The 22,739-nt window shown below is 36.2% G+C and overlaps 1 protein-coding gene across 3 annotated transcripts in view; it reads left to right on the plus strand.

Moving 5' to 3' along the window:
* The first annotated feature begins 8,856 nt into the window (after positions 1-8,856).
* The window catches only part of RIPK2 (receptor interacting serine/threonine kinase 2), a 43,466-nt gene continuing 29,583 nt past the window's right edge, over positions 8,857-22,739 (plus strand). For all 3 annotated transcript variants that reach the window (XR_004301472.1, XR_004301471.1, XM_032421825.1), the window contains exons 1-3: positions 8,857-9,330; positions 13,794-13,947; positions 16,326-16,481. Coding sequence is in view for 1 of the 3 variants with exons in the window: in XM_032421825.1 (XP_032277716.1) it covers positions 9,158-9,330; positions 13,794-13,947; positions 16,326-16,481 (483 nt within the window). In the remaining 2 variants the exon portion in view is untranslated. The remainder of the gene's footprint in view (positions 9,331-13,793; positions 13,948-16,325; positions 16,482-22,739) is intronic.

Here is a 22,739-nt window from a genome sequence, read left to right on the forward strand (position 1 = left end):
GTAAAGGGATAGTAGTCACTCAGTACTTTTCAGCTGCCTTTCTTATTTAAGCATGGGATCAAAGTAGGTGATTTTATGGCAAATTATTTTCTCTATTCTATATAATAACCATATGTATAATTTGAGGACTAAGGTATAAATTTATTTGGCTGTAATTTTTCTTTTATTATGAAAAAGTGATAGACAGCCAGTTCTATCTTAAATCCAGAATATTCCAGCTTGAAGCTCGATGGAAGAGGACAGTGAGGGGGAAGATTCCTTGGACCTTTTGCCTAGCGCTCCAGTCAGCCAATCAGAGTTTTAACAATATAGTACCACTTTTCCTTCTTTTGCCACTACTCTTTGTATGAATAGCTCTATCAGGGCACCTCATGGAACAAGATAGCAGGCAACTGAGGCATGATATATTTACTCCTCAGTTCCTTGTCCAAATGCTATGAAATAGCACCAAAATCCCTAACTCCACCCACTAGCAATTTGCACGTTTTAGCAAACAAGTTTCCCTGCATGGAATACTTCCAAAGATTTTGATTGATCTGAATGATCACAATAAATCCTTTAGTCTTTCTAAAGGACTTCTGTTTCTTTAGCCACATAACTCAGATCATGCTGATACGGAAAGATTTGAGTCAGATTTTACATACTAATTGAATGTTTTCTGCCAAATTATGCCTTATATTTGCACTTTTAAAAACTTAACAAAAATGGGCACCTGAGTGGCTCAGTCAGTTAAGCATCTGCCTTGGGCTCAGGTCATGATCCCAGGGTCCTGGGCTCCCTGTTCAGTGAGGAGTCTGCTTCTCTCTCTGTTCCTCCCCACCGCCCCCCACCTCATGCTCTCTCTCTCAAATAAATAAATAAAATCTTTAAAAAATAAATTAATAAATAAATAACAAAAAATAAAATAAAATAAATCTTACCAATATGATTTGTTTCAATGAGCAAATAAAACAAATACTTTTCCCAGGCTATAATCTAAAATGTAAAAAAAAAAAAAAAAAAAAAAAAATCCTAAAGCTTTACAACCTAAGTGAAAAATATTTCCTCCATAGTGGTTTATTTGGTTAATTAATGAAGAGGGGTCTGTAGTAGTGACCTCTAGATTCTGAACTTGATTTGTTCTGGTCTACATTTCTGTTGAATTGAAAGCACAGAAGGGAATGAACACAGCATCTCTTGAGGGTATGCGACCTCCTAGCCATTTTATAAGCATTATCTTACTTCATATTTATAAAATTTGTTAGAGGAATAATTTCACAAAAGGCAAGAATAGGCCTTAAAGAATTTAAACAGGCTGCCCAGAATTACACAGTTCATAAAGAAGGAGAGAACTGAAGTCAGATATGTATAATCCCAAACATCACATTTCCTGGAATAGTCAATACAGCAAAGTACATATTTAAGAGAATCATGGAAGGCTGGAAGAATGGACCTACAAAGATATAGCAAAACTTATCATGAATAAACTCAAAAATTGAATATGGGTCTATAAATGAGACATTATGATATACTTATTAGACAACTAAAATTAAAAATAGTGAAAATGCCAAATGCTGGCAAGGATGTAGGAAACTGGAATCCCATACCTATTGCTGGTGTGAATTTAAAATGGCACAGTTGCTTGGAAAATAGTGTGGCAGTCTTTTTTAAGAAAAACTCAGAAATTGGGGCACCTGGGTGGCTCAGTCGGTTAAGCGTCCGACTCTTGGTTTCAGGTCAGGTCATGATCTCAGGGTTGTGGGATGGAGCCCCACATTGGCTCTGTGCTCAGCAGGGAGTCTGCTTGGGATTCTCTCTCTCCCTGTCCTTCTGCCCCTCCCCACTGCGTGCCCTCTCTCTCTCTCTCTCTAAAATAAATAAAAACAAAGAACACTCAGAAATAAAAATGTATGTCCACACAAAGACCTATACATAATTATTCATAGCAGCTTCATTTGTAATAATTAAAACCTGGAAACAACTAAAATGTCCTTCAATAGGTGAATAGTTAAACAACTTTGGTATACCAATACCATGGAATACTGTTCAGGAATAAAAAAGAATCAACTACTGATACAAGAAACAACTTGATGGATCTCAAGGGCATTATGCTGAGTCGCAAATCCAATCTCAAAATATCACATACCTATCATTAACATAACATTTGTGAAATGATAAAATTATAGATATGGAAAGCAGATTTTTGGTTACCAGGCTTTCAGGATGGAAGTGGGTGGAGTATGGGGGGAGGGAGATCTTTGTGGTCATGTAATAGTTCTGTATTTTGACAGAGAGAGATGGTGGTACAGGAATCTATGCATGTGATAAAATGATTCGGTGCAACCATGCACATTGGATGAATGTTAAATTGCTAGTTTTGATATTATATTTTAATTATGGAAGATGTAACCATTGGGTGGGGTGTGAATACTGGGTGGGGTGAAGGATACTGGGACCTCTTTATATTATCTTTGCAACTCCCTGTGGCTCTATTTTTAATCCCAAATAAAAAAGTTTGTAAAACTTGCACTTGGGGATCTTAGTTTTCTGGGGCTGCCATAAGGAAGAACCACAAACTTGGTGGCTCAAACCACAGAAATGTATTCTCTCATATTTCTGGAGGCTAGAAGTCCAAAATCAAGATGTTAACAGAGTTGGTTCCTTCTGAGGGCTATGAGAGAGAATTTGTTCCATTACTATCTCCTAGCCTCTGGTAGCCTTAGGCATTCCTTAGCTTGTAGATAGTTTTCTTCCTGTGTCTTCACAGTATCTTCACTTTATATGCTTATCAGCGTCAAAATTTCTCCTTCTTATAAGGATACTAGTCATATTGGATTAGGCCCCATCCTAATGACCTCATCTTAACTTGAGGTAGAGACCTGTTTCCAAATATGGTTAAATTCACAGGTACTGGGGGTTAAGACTTCAACATCTTTTTAGGGTACACAATTCAACCCATAACACTGCATCTAAAAGCATCAATTGCACGAATGCAGGAGAGAAAACCGGATCTCAAGGCAGTTTATATGAAAAACAAACAAAGAAAGAAACAACAAACAAAAGCTCCAGTTTTAGTTGACCACAGGTTCAACCTTAAATTAATAGTTTAACAAGACCGCTTAAAAAAATGAATATTGTCTTCCATTGTACTAATAGATTCAGATCAGAGACAGGCATAGCCACATGTCCCTCTCGCCTATCAAACTTCATATGGAATTTTCTAATCTATTTGGATTTAGGGGAATACTGGTGAAGTTGAGTAGATTCATAGGAAAACCACTGAGTCTGAAAACCAAGTTGAAATAAACGAGATACATTAAGATGCCAAAAACTAAAGATGACATAACCGCTTTCAAAGTATTCAGTTTTTAAATCCCTCATATCACCTTAAAAAGTGGTATACCCTTTAGGGGCACCTCGTGGCGCAGTCAGTTAGGCATCAGACTCTTGGTTTCAGCTCAGGTCCTATGATCTCAGAGTTGTGTGATCTCAGGGTCATGAGATTGAGCCCCGCGTTTGGCTCCACACTCAGGGCAAAGTTTGCTTAAGACTCTCTCTCCCTCTCCCTCTGCCCCTCCCCACCGAGCACTCGCGTTCTCTCTCTCTCTCAAATATATAAATAAATCTTTAAAAAAAAAAGTGGTATCCCCTTTGTGTTTGCTGAATGAATGACAAGGCTCAAATTGTCTAGGTAGAAGAATTAGGTCAATTTAATATAGCATAAGCAGCTAATATGAAGACCAGAAGAACTTTGTAAAACTCGGAATGTTAGAGAATTTTAATATTAGAAACTTCTAATCAATCAATGGAAACATCTTGTTCAAAATGTAGTTTATTCCCTATTGTCAGGAAATGTTCAAAGGAAGCTGAGCAACCCTTTGCTAGGTATTCATTCAATGGGAGATTGTACTAGCATCTTCAAACTTTTTCTTTTTTTTCTTTTTCTTTTTTACTTTTCAGCACTTTCACAGAAAGGTATATTAATTTAACTTCTTAGGAATTTTTAAAAATAATTTCACCTTTTTCTGAATGCTAAATGATAAAAGTGCAACTCTAGATTGAAAAATGTTTGAGAAAACTGTTATTATCAATACTATATTAATAGGTTGATGTTAAAGTTCTTTATTAATAATTCTAGCATGAGAACTGTTTACTTTTTTCCAATTGAGATGAAGAATTTCGTTTAATTTAGCTTATCAGAAAAAGCATCATTTATCAACAATTTTAAAATAACATGTTCAATTTTAGGAGTGAGAACAATTAGAATGCTAAATGAGAAACATTATGGTGCTCATTAACTGCAAAATTGTGTACTTCTCTGACTCTCCATAACAATAGACTCCACATCATCACAGAGTTTATCAGGTATTTTTTGAGATTTTTGGGGAAGAAAATGTACCAAATGTATCCCAAATGTTAGTTTTCCCATGAAAACTGTTCACTGTTACGTAATTACAGAGACTTCCCCAGCATTTGTATTATTAAAACTCACTACGTGCTTTCAGACTGAAAACGAGAAAAAATTAGAATGAGATGTTTGAAATTCTTGGATTTGTACTTTAAGTGGTTTATTTTTTAATTTTTCCATCTTTTTTCTAATTGAAGAAATATTAGAGATTTCAAGCTACTATTTCATAAAAGAGCACCTGCAGTATAAATAACCCTAATTCTCAGTAAATGGAAAAACAAATCTTAATGTGACTTTACAGAATTTTTTTAAAGATTTTATTTATTTATTTGTCAGAGAGAGACAGAACAAGCAGGGAGAGCAGCAGGCAGAGGGAGAAGCAGGCTCCCCGCTGAGCAGGGAGCCCGATGTGGGGCTCTATCCCAGGACCCTGGGATCATGACCTGAGCTGAAGGCAGACACTCAACAGACTAAGCCACCCAGGCATCCCTTTTTTTTTTTTTTAAGATTTTATTTATTTATTTGTCAGAGAGAGAGAGTGATTTTACCGAATTTTGAACAGATGAATTCAACATACAAATGTGATAATTGTTTTTTCACCTAATTTGTAATACTACTCTCATTTTTTTCTCATTTAGTTGATGTAATTCAGCATCAGTATTCTTTAAGTTTTCTGTCTTTAGCCAATTAATTATGGGAACTAAACAATACATATATGACTAGGAATACATTTTTAAACTCTGTCATGGTGAACACATTCATGAAAACTAAAGGTTTGAGGTTGTGATAAATAAACTGAATCAACCATTTAGAAGTCTTGCAATAAAAAGAATCTTAGCATTTAAATGAGTTTAGAAGCATTGAACTCCAGCAATCATCAGGCCAACATTGTACCATCTATCTCAAAAGAAAATGAAAGCAACTGTGTGGAGGAACAGTACTCTTACTGTCTGCAGGAAAAAATTTGGTACAACCTCAATGAAGAGCAATTTGACAATATAATTCGACAATATAAACCAAAATTACAAATGGGCATAACTCTTTGGTTCAACAATTCACTTCTAGGAATTACATATGTAGATATATTTGCACAAGTACAAATGACATATGTAAAGATTATTTATTGCAGCATTATTTGTAATATCAAATATGTGGAAACAATCTAAGTGTCCACATGGAGACAAATTATGTCCAATGGAGGACAAATTATGGTATAAAGAAAGGATAAGAAAACTTATGCATTCGCGTGGAAAGATATCCAAGATAGACCGTAAGTGAAAAACAAGCAAGGTGAACAGGGTATAGTGTAAAACTAATTATATAAAGTGAGAGACATAATATACATCCACATATATATTTTATATTTAAACCTATTAGCTTTTTATTGAAGTATAACAATATACAGAAAAGTACATGTTAAGTGTAACCTCAAAGATGTTCATAAAGTGAATACACCCATGTAACTGGCACCCAGAGTCTAGGTCCTAGATCAAGAAACAGAACATTACTATCACCCCAGAAGTCTCATCATGCCCCTTCTAGTCACTACCCTTCTCTCTACAAGAGAAGTCAGTATCCTGATTTCTAAAAGCATAGCTTAGTGGTTTTTTTTGCACTTGACAGAAATGGACTCATACAAATATATACTCTTTGTGTCTGATTTTTTTTCATCCAACATTATATTTCTGTGATTCATCAATATTGTTTTACATTGTCCAGTCTCATTGCTGTTTAGTGTCCCATTGTGTAAATGTGCCACAATTTATTTACCCAATTCTACAGTTTATGGGTATTTGGATAATTTCCAGTTTGAAGCTATTATAGATAGCACTGCTATGAATACTCTAGCATCTGCATATACATGTTCACATACCTAAAAGAGGAATTGATGTCATAGAATCTGCATAGCCACAATTTTAATAGAAACTGCTTTACTGTTTGCAAAATTGGTTGTACCAACTGATACTCCCACCAGCAGTGGGTATGAGAGTTCCAATTGCTACAAATCCTCACCCACACTTGGTATATTCTGTCTTTTTAATTTTTAGTTAGTATTTGTGTAGTGGTATCACACTGTGGTTTTAACTTGTAGTTCCCTGATAACTAACAGTGTTGAGCACCTTAAGTCCTTCATTTGCTATTTGCTATTTAGATAGCCCCTTTTGTGAGGTGTCTAGGTCTTCTGCCTAGTTTCCCATGGGATTATCTATTTTATACTTTTAAATGTTGAACAATGTGCATATATTACTTATTTTTTAAGTATTGTAATTGAAATATAAATTTTATAGAGTTCTATGCTTCACACTCTCTCCTTCTTGGAGATTTACAATATACTAATATTACAAAAGCTCTAAAAAGTCTTACCCTTTTCACCATCACCAAACAGTTTGTAGAAATGTTGTTTCTGTTTTTGTATGATTTTTATTTCTCATAGACTTAATTGCTTTTCACTTAGATTTTTTAAGTTTTCTCTCCAATTTTATCACATATTTCATTAGATCTATCAAACATCTATCAATATAATTTCCCCAAAACTCAAAATTAGATAATCTATAAAATCAATTACTTTAACTAGAGTCTTTCCCTTGGAATCTGCCATCTCCCTGCTCCAGTGAAAAAAGGTTGCTCTCTAATTCTGCCACTTCCTGGGGTTTACCTTCACATCCTCCTGGTTCTGTTTTCTGGACCCCATGTCTTTCTCTTTCTTGATTTATTCCCATGTTTTGTTGGAGCACATGTTCCTGTCACTTTCTTTCAAAAAAAAAAAAGAAAAAGAAAGAAAAGAAAAAGAAAAGGTGGATGGAAAGAAAGGAAACATTTGCATCCTTGTATATGTGAAAACATTTTTATTCTGCCCTTATACTTGATAGTTTGGCTGACTATAGAATTGTAGGTTGGAAGCTACTGTCTTTTAGAATTTGAAGAAATTTCATTTCACTGTGTTTTAGCATAAAAGTGTTATTGTTGAGAAATCTAATGCCATTCTAATCCCCATCCCTTTATTTTTGTTTCTTCCTTCTGAAAACCTGTAGAATCTTCTATTTGTTCTTATAGTTCTGACCTTTTTAAGGATGTGCTTACATATAGGTCTTTTTTAATTCACTGACAGTACTTGGTGGCCCTTTCAATATGGAGACCCCTGTCCTTCAAACCTGCCAAAATTTCTTGAATTATTGTTTTGATCATTTCCTCCCTTCCTATTTTTTGTTCTTTTTCTGGAACTCTTAGTTTATTAAATGACTGGAAAATTAAATGAATGAATGAATGAATGATGAATGAATGAATGGGGAAAGTTCTGAGCACTTTTTGTAGCAAAAAGTGTATTAAGCAATAAAGCACAGAGTATCAGACCATATCTTTAAAACTAAATATTTTATTTTAAATCATCAAAATTTTAAAATACAATGTTTCATCACAACTTCCCAGTATTGTAAAATATAACATTGCTACTCTCATTTGAGGCAACACAAAAATACAGGAAACATTTGTTCTCTGCTGACAAAAATACCCCATTCAAGTCAGGCATTCCTTATTACTGTGGCCTTAGAATTCATTAAAATGCCTAGTATGTACTTAGTATTGTATACGATATTTGCACTCACACTCTACAAAATAATCAAGTAGAAAGGTGTTTGTTCTAAGGTAAAAAACGGAAAGATGTTTGGTTGTTTTTGGTTAAAAATGAAATGCATTCCTCCCAGATCTATGAAAAAGAAATTTTTGCAGTCTTAGCTGGAATCAGAGGGACTGACTCTTCTCAAAGTTATTTTTCAATCTCCATATAGTTATGGACGCCAGAGAGAAGAGAGAGAAAAGTAGCTCCCTAGTAGAGGAGCACGGAACAGGAGCAAAACACCAGAACTTGTTAACAGAGTCAGACTCTGACAGGATTTATCACCCACCTCTCACTCCTGACCTGGAAGTGAGGGATGATTGGAGTCCAGGTAGGCAGGTGAATTTACACCCTACCTGACCCGCTGGGCTCATCAGTGCCAAACTCTCGAAGTCACCACCACGCCCACCCCTCACCCGCGCGTCTCGCGCAGGCGCGGAGTCGGTAATCCGGCGCCCCCGCCCGCACCCCGCCACCTCTGGGGTCTGGAGACTCCCCCACGACTATGAGGCTCAGAGAAGATTCCTCCCTGGTGTGAGAGCACGTCGACCAAAATCGGACAGCAGGCTGCTGAAAGGAACTTTTTTTTTTTCCCTCAGAGAAAACTTTTCCCCAAACCTGGAAAGTTGGGGGGAAAGAAGACAAAACGAGCGTCCCTGGCTCCCTTCCCCACCCCTAACCCCCGCCCCAGCCCCGCGGGTGTCGCCCAGAGCGTGGGGGCCGCACCACGTGGCGGAGATCCGGGGGCCGCGGGCCGGGGCCCCTCTCCCCGCCTCAGGGTCTGCCGTGACGTCACCTAAGAAGTTTGGGGAGGGAGGAGCTTGAACTGCCCGGCTCGGGTGGCTGGTGCGCCTGGGAAAGCCAGGTCGGGGGAGGAAGCTCCTCCTCGATGCGTAGCCCCGGCAGAGTTGACTCCGATACCCAGAAAAGTCCCCTCTGACTCCAGAAAAGCAACGACTGGCGTGACCCGCGGCGGGCATGGGCTGCCTCGTGACCTAGTGTCCCGCCGCGGGAAGTGCCCGGGCGCTCCGGCTCCGGCACAGGCGTCGGGGGGCGGGTGCGGGCTCCGAGCGCAGCCGAGGAGCCCCGGAAGCCGCCGAAGCGGCGGGCACACCCAGAGCCGGCCCGCGGCCTCAGAGCCCGCGCCGCCCGCGACCATGAGCCGGGAGGCTATCTGCAGCGCCCTGCCCACCATTCCCTGCCACAAGCTCGCCGACCTGCGCTACATGAGCCGCGGCGCGTCGGGCACCGTGTCGTCCGCCCGCCACGCAGACTGGCGCGTTCAGGTGGCCGTGAAGCAGCTGCACATCCACACCCCTATGCTCGACAGGTAGGGCACCCCCGCGGAGCCCCGAACACCAGCCCCGAGCAAGCGGGCTCTAGAGCCCAAACGGCGGCACTTGCGGTCGGCCCCACCCCTCGTCACCTCTGGGCAGCCGTTCAAGGCTCGGGGCTTGCGTGGTGGGGAGAACTGGCTTCTCTGGAGATGCAGCCCTCGCATTCCTCTGCTCACCTCTTCTCTCCACCGCCCTCTCCTGCTCTGTCCCTCTTACTCCTGGGCCTCCTCTCTCCAGACACCAAAAGCAGGGCGTTTCGGTGTAGGCCTGCGGTTGTTTTTGTTTTGTTTGTGGTTTATTACGTATGGTCATGAAAGTTTAGATACCAAACTGTACTTGCTTTAGTTTCTCTTCTCACTCTCGCAGGGAAGCCTGTCCCCAGAGGATGTGTATTATTTTGCTAACAATACACTGAATCAGAAAACAATTAAACGACCAGAAATTTTGAATGTCTTTCACATCCTGAACAATTTCCGTGCACTGTCTAGGTTTTAAGGGAAAGTTAGTATTAGTTTCTGTTTCCAGAAAAACATTCCATTCCTATACCATTGACCTGTGATCGAATGTATTAGTCAGTAGGTCTAGTCATTTAGTCTTGTGTATTTGCCTTCCAGCAGAGATTTAACTAGGCCCTGCATTCAGTCCTTAGTGAGTTAACATCCGTGATTGCAACACTCCCCTCTCCTCCCCCTCTATCTAATGTCAGAATTCATCATGCTGGGTGCCTGATTGGTCAGAGGCTGTTAGTATCCAATGTCAGATAAATCCCTCAGCTTCAGCCCTACCAATGTTAACTGGACTTTCATCTGCCTGTAGCTTTACTTTGCTGTCTTGCTGTCAGGCTTGGATGGGCCAGATCTCACGGTAAATTTGAGACACTTGTGGAGACTGTTCCCACTTTTTGTATATCATAATCCAGATCTAGTGATATGGATAAGATGTGGTGTCTGTTTCACCGGGCCTTGAGTTCTGTGGAGCAAGTGCTGGGCAAATGTGTGTATGTGTATGTAGTCAAGTTTGAAGGGTGGTGGTTGGTTAGAAAGACTGAAAATATTTTAGAATCAGCTATGTAAATTTCTGGATATCTAACCCTAATGGACCCTTTAGGTATTCTAAAGCAAGTTGATCTTCCTGTTTTGGATGCTGCTTCTCAAGATTTTAATTTTTCCAAGTTTTGTGCTATTTGAGAGCAAAGGAATGAAGAGGGGGTTCCCTTTCTATTCTTATTAACAATTTTCATAACCTAAAACTCTTCAGTAAATTGGTAGGAAATTCTGTTGTCAAAGAAGTCATAAGGACCAGTTAAACCCTCTGGCATTACTGCATTAGGTTCTTTTTCCCACTTGTTACCTAAGATGTTAACTTTAGCAGTATTCTTGTAATCTGAGCATAGGACAGGGCTATGCAGTTGACTCACAGGGTGTCCATTTCCTCACTTATAAAGTGGGAATAATAAATCATGTACTTGGGCTCTGGTGTGGAAAAGGTTTGCATTGTTCTTTGAGACCATCTGGAAGAAAAATAAGTTTATGTTCAGTTACGTGTTCTTATTTTAGTGATTGGTGAGTCATTCTCCGTAACCTGACTTCTCCCCAATGAGTGGGCCTTCCCCAACAATCTCCCGACTCTTTATGTGTGGATGAGTCTGATTGGTTCTTCAAACGCCGTGTGGATGACATTAACTGTTTTGTGACTGAAATTTTGAGTTGGGTAATTTTGGTGATATGCCTATGAAAACTGTAATAACTTTTTATTTTTAAAAATATAAAACCTATTTTAGACCTATTTATTTTTGGCTTTTTCTGTTTTGCCACTTACTCAATTTTCCTGAAATCTGACTTCAGGAACTTTCCTTGATCCTTTCCTTTCTCTGATCAAGCAGTGGAATGGAAAGAACACAGGCTTTGGAGTCCCACAACTGCAATTCAAATCTGACTCCAACCCTGCCACTTAATGTTGGCCTGACTATTAGAAAATTATTTATCTGAGCCTCAGTGCCCTCATATAAAGTGGTGTTAAGGTAACCAACTTTAGAGGGTTGGTCTTCGGATGATAGTACATATAAAATGTATGACACATAATAGGATCACAGTGGAAGGAAGAATGCCTGATACTCTTAATGAAAGAACAAGTGTATTAAGTATCACTGAGACTTCACCAGCATGCTCTCTCTCTAGTTTTTTTTTTCAGTGTATCCAGAAATCTTCAAGTCCATCCCCTGTCTCCCTGCAAGAGTGCTAAACAATAAGATGTAGTTCTTGTTGACCTCCATCTCTTACCTTTTCAATTTAGGGAGGATAAGTTTAATTAAAACAGGTCTCATAAACTGAATAATAGGTTGCCTCACAGAGTATTAAGTGGCTGATAACAGGGAGAAGGAAAAAAGCTTTTTACTTTATGTCCTCTTGTAACTCTTGAATTTTAAAACATATAAATATATTACCTATTCAGAACATAAATAACTAAGATTTTTTGCTTTATTTTGGCTTTTGTTTGCTTTTAGAGCAAGCCTCATAGTCTGATGTGGAATGTCTGTTTTCTTACTTGAACAGCCATTCATCCAGGGCTTGAGTGGTTTAAGCACCAACTAACCATCATTGCTTACCCAATAAACTTCTGGAGATGTTTCTGTTTTGTTATTGCTGCTACCAACACATCTGTCTATGGTAAAAACCAGTGACATCTCCAATTCCCTTGCCTTTTTTTTTTATTTTTTTTTATGTCTACCGTAGTCACCACCGCCTGGGCATTCTATTCAGCTAGTGTTTTTCTTTCCATTTTCACTGTGACCTTTATAGTTTCAGACTCTCATTGCTTCATATCTTTAATTAGTATTGTAATATTCTAACACCTGACTTTCAAACTCTGCCCGTTTCTGCTGATCGTACATCCTTCTGCCAAGATAGTCGTCCTAAAAGTTTGCTCTGCTCATGTCATTACCCTGCTCAAAAACCTACAATCACAATTTGCTAACTACCAAATAGAGTGTAAATACCCTCACCTGGCTTTAGGGCTCTCAGATGAGGCTCTAGCCTACCCTTTTCACCTTCATTCCTTTCACATGCTCTTTTAGGTATCCTGATTCATATTAAACAATCTGCCATTTTCCAAACACAACCTTCACTGTAACTTCCTTGAATACATTTGATACATATCTATTAGATATCTACCAGGTGCCAGGTCCTGTTTCAGGTCTGAGGGACACACAGATGAGAAAGAAAAGCAAAAGTCCTCCCATCTTGGAGGCCATATCCATCTTGGCCCTTTTACCAATGGTTGATATTCTATCTGCCCTTAAAGTACAGTTGAAATTCCTCTTTAAAGACCGTTCAACTCCCCTAGCCCAAAGTTTACTCTTTTTTCTGAGTTCCCCATAGTTCTCTATTTATTCATTTGCTTACTTACTTAACTTGCTTGCTTGATTATTTATTTATTTGTTTATGATGGCACTTATCACATTCTGCCTTATGTTTTAAGTATGTATTTTCTTTCTTTTTTTTACTTGCTTTCCTTTTTTTAACTTTATTGAGGAATAATTGACACATGTAATATATATTTAAAGTGCACAACGTGATGATTTGATAGACATATGCATTGTGGAGTGATTACCAAGATCAAGATAATTAACACATCCAAAGAAGACCTACAAATGACCAATAGGTATATATGAAAAGGTCTTCAACATCACTAATCATTAGGGAAATGCAAATCAAAATCACAATGAGTATTTATTTTTCTTAAAAAATTTCTTGGCAGCTTGAGGACACAGACTGTGTTTATCTTTATATTCTCCATAATGTTGAGCATAGTTTTTATTCATAATGAATGTTCAGTATTTATTTGTTTTGTGAATGAATAAGCAAATGAACCTGGGATCCAGAGTTGCCCCAGGGATCTGTTATAAGCATTTACCTCTTCTATGTGTTCTTTTCCTGAGTTCCATTGTATAATTTCTAAGCATTTTTGACCCTTATGCAACTATTATCATCTAGTCATTTAAATCTACAGCATTTAGATGTATTATGTAAGTATTTGGAAAAAATGCTCATGGTATGCAACCATGAAATTTAATATAATATTCTAATCAAATATAATCTAATACAACATAAACTTTAATTAATTCAAACAGCAATAATTCTAATATCAATAGACTTTATAAACTTTCTCAAATATTGTGTCCTTTTCCTTTCCTAGGAAAGTACAATAATAATAACCTGTGTATATCGCACTTTTTTCTGTCAGTGGCTCAGAGAAGTTATTGTGGACTCTAAACAGACCTGTGGAATGTATAGGGCAGGTATTATCCCTACTTTAAATATGAAGAAACTAAGGGACAGAGAAGTGCATAATTTACATGAGGTCAATAATGGGGGGAAAAATCTAGTCTTAATGTTATAGGCATGATTATTGTGTATTTTTCATTACTTTGAAATAATTATGCATTTTCTTTCTTTAGTGAAAGAAATGATGTTTTAAGAGAAGCTGAAATTTTACACAAAGCTAGATTTAGTTACATTCTTCCAATTTTGGGAATTTGCAATGAGCCTGAATTTTTGGGAATAGTTACGGAATACATGCCAAATGGATCATTAAATGAACTCCTACATAGGGTAAGTATCATGCATTTTTAGTAGCTATCATTCTGTTATTCAAGCTATCTAGTGTTTTGGTTTTACGTATGATCAGATTATTTGGAGAGCTATAGATGAGTCAAAATAAGAATGGAAAACAATTACAGTGGTAAAGTTAGACAATTTATGACTTCTTTTGTGTTGTTAAAAATATCAGAGAGTCAGGCCCTGCATTCTGCAGGACTGAGGTTATTTTGCTTAGGTTACTGTTCCTGAGGTGTAAACTGAATTCCAGTAACCACATGTATATATAAAGAAGTAGGAGAGGGAAAGAGAACAGATAAACTCTGTACACTATATAACCTCCTGTTAGTTAAGCCAAATTTTATTTTATCTTAAAAACAATTTAGGATTCAAATTAAATGTTAATAATGCCAGTCCATAAAGTTCTAAATAGGCCAAATAAGTCTGTCTCTGAGTACCAAATACATTGGTTTTTCCAATAATAGACAAAGGCATGAGCCATTTATCTTTTTATCAATGTACTAGTTACTCTGGCTTTGATTGTGAATCCCATCAGTAAGCAAACTGGAGGGGTGGGTCCTCATTCTTATCAGTAAGCAAATTTGTGGATTCTTAGTCTCAAACTGTATGTATTCATCTATTGTTGTTTGCTTGATCTTATATTATTAATACTATCTGCAACCTACAGTTTCTCTTGAGAAATCTTTTTTAAATCACTCGATCTGTTTTGTGAGTGTTAGTTTAGTTAAAATCTGGTAACATGATCTGTAAATTCCAATTAGTGGATGCTCCTAAATTCTGATACATTACAACGTTCTGTAAGCAAACGAGAGAATGGATGCCACTCATGGAGTGACTTCCTCTTTATTGCAGCGTATATCACTTTCTATTTATGACAGGACCATCTGAGACAAGGACAGAGTACAATAACTGGTGTCTGTGTATAATATTTGTATAACTAACACAGCAATCAAGATACAAATATTACTTAAGCACAATTTCCTTTTTAAAAAAATGAATATAAGTATAAATTCTAATATTTTCTTCCCACACCCCAGTACCCATTAGATACTCTGATACCCAAAATTGGAACCCATTAGAAATTATAGAGCCTCCTTCCGGGGACTGCCAACCCCTAGAAGGAATCATAACATATAGAGTGAGTGTTCTAGCTCTGTCTCCATGATCAAAAGCCTCCATGTGATACTATACTGCACAGAGGCCTTATGACTCCTTTGAACTACACAATTTTTAGAAGAAAATTACCTTTTCACAGACTAAAAGATTCAGTTACTCACTGAGATGGAGGTCTGTGTATACCAGAGGAAGTAATGTTTTATGTTTCTTTTGGTTTCCTTTGTTGTATTATTAGAGCAGGATTTATCTTGAAGTACTCTCCCTCAACCTCAAAGAAGATTGTTGAAAAAAATCAAAATAGAATGTAAACAGCACGTTAATCGGAGAGCTATATGCTTACCCATTTGCAGAAAAAATTGTCAAGAACAGATTTGAGCTTTCAGTAAAAGCATACTTTTTCATGTCATTTAGAATGTATCCAGTAGCTTGGTGCCTGGTGATTCATTGCCAGATCTTCCCAAATTATCTAATTTTTCTGAGTATGTTCATTCTCCTAGGAAGCTACACTAACTTTTATGTTCAAAAAGTTCAGATGAATATCACTTTAAGTACCAAGATATATAAAACATTATATTTTAAATATGTCTGTATTGCATACACTTAAAAATGAAAATGATCTTTGTCTCTTTCACAAAAGCAAAACTTCCAAAGACTAAATTTTCAAGCTAGAATACAAAAATTGTATGATAAGAAGTATGAGAAATTCATGCTTAGTAAATAAACATAATATGGTCATAATTTTAATTGATGTAATGATTATTATAATAAGGTATGATTTTATATCAATAGGAAAATTAAAATATAAATTTTGAGTTAATGGTATGTACTAAAAAGAAATTTTTTGTGCGTGTGTGTTTGTGTGTGTGCATGTAGTTATTTGATACAAACCATAGAATGAGAGATAGGTATGAGTATAGATAATGTGTTTGGGTATTACACAGGAAAAAAAAAAAATTGAAAACTGTTTAAATGAAGAAAGAAGAGCCAATATCATGTAGTTGTATTACCAACATAAACTAAAAGGAAATAACAGTACTATAAAGTCATCATTATTTTTTCTAAAAATTGAGGAAAATAAGATATACATGGATGTTAAATAATATCAAATTGATACCAGGATACTATGTAATAAAAATGAATATATGTCTTGACCTTTGTTTATACTGTATTTCCACATAGAATATTTAATTTTCTAAGTGGAAATGTAATGAATATGGTCACTTATTTTAGTTTTGTTTATTTTCATATATATGAAGAAAACAGAATATCCTGATGTTGCTTGGCCACTGAGATTTCGCATCCTGCATGAAATTGCACTGGGTGTAAACTACCTGCACAATATGAATCCTCCTCTACTTCATCATGACTTGAAGACTCAAAATATCTTATTGGATAATGAATTTCATGTTAAGGTAATTACTTAAAAAAAAAGTTTATCTGCATCCTTGAGATTAATAGTTTTAAGAACTTTTTAGTGTTTTTTTCTCTACTTAACCAATTTAATATCTCTCTGTTTTCCATAGCCTATAATTCTTTTCTTCAGTGTCCCTTCTTCCAGCTTCAGTGGCTTAGTTATTCCTAGACTTGAAAGATAGATAGAATTATGGTACAAAATACAAAGTCATTATGTCCTTAATTGAAATGATCAAGTAAGCCCTTTTTTTTTCTTTTGATTTTGCAGTTATAGATTCACAGGAAGTTGCAAAGATAATACAAAGAGAGTCCATGAACCCTTCACTCAGTTTCTGCAGTGATTACATTACATGTAATTATAGTACAATTTCAAGTCCAGGAATTTGACATTGGTACAATGCATGTATATAGTTTATGTGTTACTTTATCACATGTGTGACCATCACAGCAATCAAGGTATAGCACTATTCTATCATCACAAATACGTCACTCATGCTACCTCTTTGTATTCACACTCGTCTCCTCCCTTCCACTATCCCTAACCACTGACAACCACTAATCTGTTCTCTATCTCTATGATTTTGTCATTTTGGAAATGTTGTATAAATGGAATCATACAGTATGTGGTATTTTGAGATTAGCATTGTTTACTTAGCATAATACCTTTGAGATCCATCCAAGTTGTTGCTTATATCAATAGTGGTTCTTTTTTATTGGTAAATGGTATTTCATGGTATGTGTATACCAAAGTTGTTTAACCATTCACCTACTGAAAGGTATTTATATTGTTTCCAGTCTTTGGCAGTTACAATAAAACTCCTGTGAACAATCCTGTGCAACTTTTTGAATGAACGTAAGTTTTTATTCCTCTAGATAACCAAGAGCTAATGTCCAGGAGTGCAGTTGCTGGGTAAGGGTTTGTTTAGTTTTTTAGGAAACTACCAAACTATTTTTGAGGGGCTGTACCTTTGTACATCCTACCAGCAATGTATGATTGACCTAGCTTTTCCATATCCTGACCAGCATTTGGTACTGTCACAGTTTTTTATTTTAGCATTATAATAGGTATATAGTGATAGCTCATCATAGTCTTAATTCCATTTTCCTAATGGCTAATGATGTTGAACACTTTCTCATTTGCTATCTATATCCTTTTCAGTGAAATGTCTCTTCATGTCTTAAGCCCATTTTCTAATTGGATCCTTTGGATTTTTATTACTGGGTTTTGAGAGTTCTTTAGATTTTTAAATATGAGTCCTTCATCAGATATGTAGTTTGCAAATATTTTCTCCCACTTGGTGGTTTGTTCTTTTCATCCTTTTAACGGATCTTTCACAAAAGTTTTAATTTTGATGAAGTCCAATTTATCAGGGTTTTTTTTTCCTTTATGATAATTCTTTGCTGTCATATCTAAGTAGCCTTCATCAAGCCATAGGTATTAAAGATTTCCTCTAGTTACCTTCTAAAAGTTTTAGAGTTTTATGTTTTACATTTAAATCTAGGACCTACTTTGAATTAACTTTTGTAAAGGTCATAAGATTTAGGTGCCCAAAGGCCCCAGGTGTAGTAGTGATTTCATAGTTTACCCTGTATCTAACTGATGACAGCAAATAAAAAGGAGTTGCTAAGTAACTAACGCTAAATGTAACTCACTTTATTTTTATGTTATTTTACTATACTTCTTATAATAATATATGTAATTAGAGATTAAATATCAAAAAATGTTCAAAGAAAAAATAACAGGGAGGTTGGAACAATAGAAAAATTAATACAAAAAATGTGAGAAAAGTTGAATAAAAAACAAAACCTCTGTTAAAGGCACTTCCTCTCCCTAGAATAAAATGGGAGGGGAAAGGAAAAGAAGCAAGCTGCCATCTCAGTACTACTAAAAAAAGAAACTAATCTATTACATCAGCTATAAAACCACACAGGTAGAAGTGCCTTAATGGTCAGCAAGTCCATTCAAGTCTGAATCCTCACTATGATAGTCCCTTATCTCCCAAGGCAGTTAGTCTATGACAGGGGAGTCTTAATATCCATCCTTAAATTGAGATTTCCTTATGTGATTAATCAAACGCCTTCCATTTGTTTTCATCCATGGGTCCTAGTTCTATTCTTTGTGATAAACTAAATAAGTCCAATTCTACTTCCCATATGACAGCCCTCTCAATGTTTACAGATGGCTATAATCCCCCTGCCTCTCACATACACTCGTGTTTTGTTCTTCTGTCTTCTGAACATCCTTAGTTCTTTCAGCCAACTTCCTTACTACATTGCTTTTAATCGCAGGTGCTATCCAGATGCTTCTGTGTTTAAATCTCTGTTAAATTTTTATCCTCACAATGAAACAAAATACTCCTTGTGACCTTATGAATATAGACTTGAATGGAAGTGTCATTTCCCTGGTCCCTAAGCACTTTGTTTAATACTTAATGAGTCATTGGCTTTTGGGGGGTGATCATATCACAACATTTAAATTGGGCTTAACATCAACAAGCCCTGAGAGGTTCTTTTGTTCAGGTATTATTGCTTAAGTCACGTCTCCTTATCGTGTACTTTGCAGAATACTTTCTGGACATCATCAAAGTTTATTTTGTTAGATTTGAGTGATCACTTCAGCCTCTTAAGATCTTTTTCAGTATCATTTCTGTAGCCCAAGGGTTTTAACTTTGTCTCCCAGCTTTGTGTCATCCTCAGATTTAATTAGCTAGTTTTTGTATCTTTAAGTCATGATTAAATATTAACCAGTACAGAGCTCAGATCAGAGCCTCACAACATGGTGCTTAGAACCTCCTTCCAGGTCAGTATCAATCCTTAATTAGCACTTTTGGAGAATAATCATTAATTTTGTGTGGACTACTTTGTGCAGAACTGTTTTACAGTCCATATTTCTCCATTTTTTCCTTGAGAATATCATCAGGAGTCCTTGCTTGACTACTTTCCCAGGTGTCCTCCTGGCTTTTTCCCTCACCTTCTTCAGAATGGCTTTCCCTGATGACCCACCCAGTTCCTCTGTGTCTTTGTACCTTGATTTATGCTTCTGCATATTATTTTTCACCATCTGTCGTATTTTTATTAATATGTTTATTGACTATCTCCCCCAATTAGAAAATAAACTCCACGAAGACTGAAATTTAGTCTATTTTATTAACTGCCACCTGCTCAGCAGGTGCCATATTGAAGCATTAACTAAGTATTTGTTGAATAAACAAATGAATGAATTCCAGATCTTCTATATATACCAGATAGGCCTGATAACTTAATAGTCAAGCATGTTATTATAAAATAAAGTGTTTTATAATATGCAAACTGTTTTAACATTTACTCTTTGACAGTACTACTACTGTCAAAAAAGGAAATGAAATTGGTCATAATTTTAGTCAGTAAATATTTATGGAGCAGCAGTGACATTGTGCCACGGACTTGGGATATAGCATGTGAGACCTGAAATTGACCACTGGTCTGATATGATTTGTTTTTCATGAATTCTTGCTGGTATCCCTTTTATTAAATTTTATAAATTTTTTAAGCAGGGATTAAGGATAGTGTCTGCCAATAAGTAGATTTGCAAAATCAACATTTTCTTTCCTTTTTGAAAGTCAGAATGTCATTTACTTTTCTCATATCCTGTAGTACCTCTCCATTCTGTCCCACAAAGAATGCTGATAGCACCATGGAGATATTTGCAAGTATTCTCAATAACCTGAAATATATATAAAATAACCTGAGATTTGCATTTTTTAAACTTTTCAATGTCCTTGGACTATACTTTCCTCATCTCAGTCTGGAAACTATACTTAGCAGAGTAAACAGAAGCAAAGTAATAGGTAATGATTCTTACTTTCTTGTTTTCACTGATCAACAGGGTATCCTTGGTCTTTCTTTGATATGAATAGAATTTAGAATAGTTTGGCTAGGTTTAGTTTTTATAATTTTTATTAATTTAGTACATACAGAGCTGTGACCTTTCTAATACTATTATAAATTAGTGACATTCTTTTACATGCATCTTATGTGTCTCTACTTTGTACTTTATAAATGTCCGTTAAAAGTCAAAGTTCATCACTGACTCATGAAAAAGTAACAGTTATTTAATCTACCTATCTTCTTGGAAAGGCCTTAAATGAAGTGCAAAATACCTTTAAAAATACTTAATGAAATTAAATGGAAATTTACACCTTGCTACCGTTTTCTGAAGTAAGTTTTCTCACTGGAATGCTGACCAGAAACATAGTATCTGAAAGAAAAATGTTTACTACTGATTAAGGTCAACTGAGACTTTTCTACTTTAAAAAGGATACATTAGTTTGGTTATCTGCCACGTGTCCATTAGTGCACCTTAGATACAAATGAACTAGTGATAGGCTTCTTTGAAATGAAAATATTTATATGTGCCATATTTGCTTTCTCTGCTATTCTCTCAGTCCGGTGTGGAAACCAGAATACTTTAGGGTTATTCTTCGTAACTTCTTACTGATGATAACTTTATAGTATTATAGATACGGATAGTATATGTAAATGAAAATAGCTATTCTACTAGGGTGAGAGGGTTGTGGATTTTTATGAGTAGTGTGTTTTAATTTCCTCTAATTTTTAAAATCATCTTTTTAGTTAAAAAGAAAGCCCTTAGCTTCAAAATGCATATTAAGATCTTGTGTAGAATGGGAAAGTTCTTATTCTCTGTCTTCATGGCTGAATGATAAATTTATCAAGACCTTCAAGAAATCATGGCATTCTTATTCCTTCCCTCACATTATTCACTTTTATCCTTCTGTTGAAGATCCAGATTTAATGAGTCATGCCTTTCATAATGGTATTATTTGTAACAGAGAAAGGGGAGAAGTATAGTTCCATGTGAAAACCAGACTAAATCAGCTCGTAGAATTCTGATTAAGGTTTTTAGGTCAGGTTTGAAAATAAAGATGAAGATCTTAGGTGAAGGAGCACATAAGGAAGCAAGCTCAGGAATACATTTTCTACAACACTGTATTCAAACCAACATTTAGCCCAGGAATTTGCAAATTATGGTTCAGGTATAAGGTGAGACCACATCTCAGATTTTTTTTTTTTTAACATTTTTCACTTGTGGGGGCACCTGGGTGGCTCAGTCAGTTGAGTGTCTGCCTTCGGCTCAGAACATGATCCCGGAGTCCTGGGATGGAGCCTCACATCGGGCTCCTTGCTCAGCGGGGAGCCTGCTTCTCCCTCTCCCTCTGCCTTTCCCTCCTCCCCACTTGTGCTCTCACTCTTGTGCTCTCTCTTTCTTTCTTTCTCTCAAATAGATAAATAAATAAATAAATAACATTTTTCACTTGTGGCATAAAAATAAACTCTACTTATCATAGTAATGCTTATCATTCTAGCAAATGTGCAACTGGAGTGCTGTTTTTTTTGGTTTTAGAGGGTAGGTGGGAAGAACAGATTGTATTGAATAAGAGCAACCTGTATACAAAACAATAATATTAACACATACGGATCACTTATTATGTGATAATGTTCTGAATGCTTTGCTTAGAATAAGTTATTTAATTTTCTCATTACAACCCTGTGATATAGTGTTATTATCCCCAGTTTGCAGGTGGGTAATCATACAGAGGCACAGAAAAATTTAAAAACTTCCTCAAGTTCACACACAATTAAGTGGTAGAATTGGAATATAAATGTAATATAACCTTAGGCTCTAGAACCCATGTTCTCAGCCACGTGGTATATTGCCTTTCAGAATCGATCCAGCTTAGCTCTTCATGTATTGGCACCATGTTTTCTCTTGGTCTTTTCTATTTTTTTTCTTAGACTTACCCTTTTATTTTAATAATGTATGAAAAAAATCATATAGTCTGCCCCCTCCCTTCTTAAAGTAATATTTTTTAATATCAAATTCATCTAAACACTAAACAAATTTTCTTCTATTAAAATTAGTAAAAGTATATGAGTTAAATAATTGAAACACAAATGGTGTGCTAGATAGAATTCATTTCCCTCTGTTGGCTCTAACTTATGCAGTGTGAAGATCTAAGTAATTTAAATGTTTTTAAAGATTCACTACACCCTTTTGTCCATTAAATACTCTTTCTGTTCTTATATTTTGTCTTCCATTTTTTAAAAAATAAGGAAACCTTTAAATAGAGAGTTACAAGATGTTGTATAACATCTATACAAAATTTACAAGTGAAGCAAAACTGTAAAGGATATATCAAAAGTATAGAATGGCACCAATAATTCTTTAGGCAGTACTTGTTGTGGACATAAATATGTTT

Source organism: Phoca vitulina, unplaced genomic scaffold (assembly GCF_004348235.1).
Source record: "Phoca vitulina isolate PV1807 unplaced genomic scaffold, GSC_HSeal_1.0 scaffold25, whole genome shotgun sequence".
Classification (NCBI taxonomy): domain Eukaryota; kingdom Metazoa; phylum Chordata; class Mammalia; order Carnivora; family Phocidae; genus Phoca; species Phoca vitulina.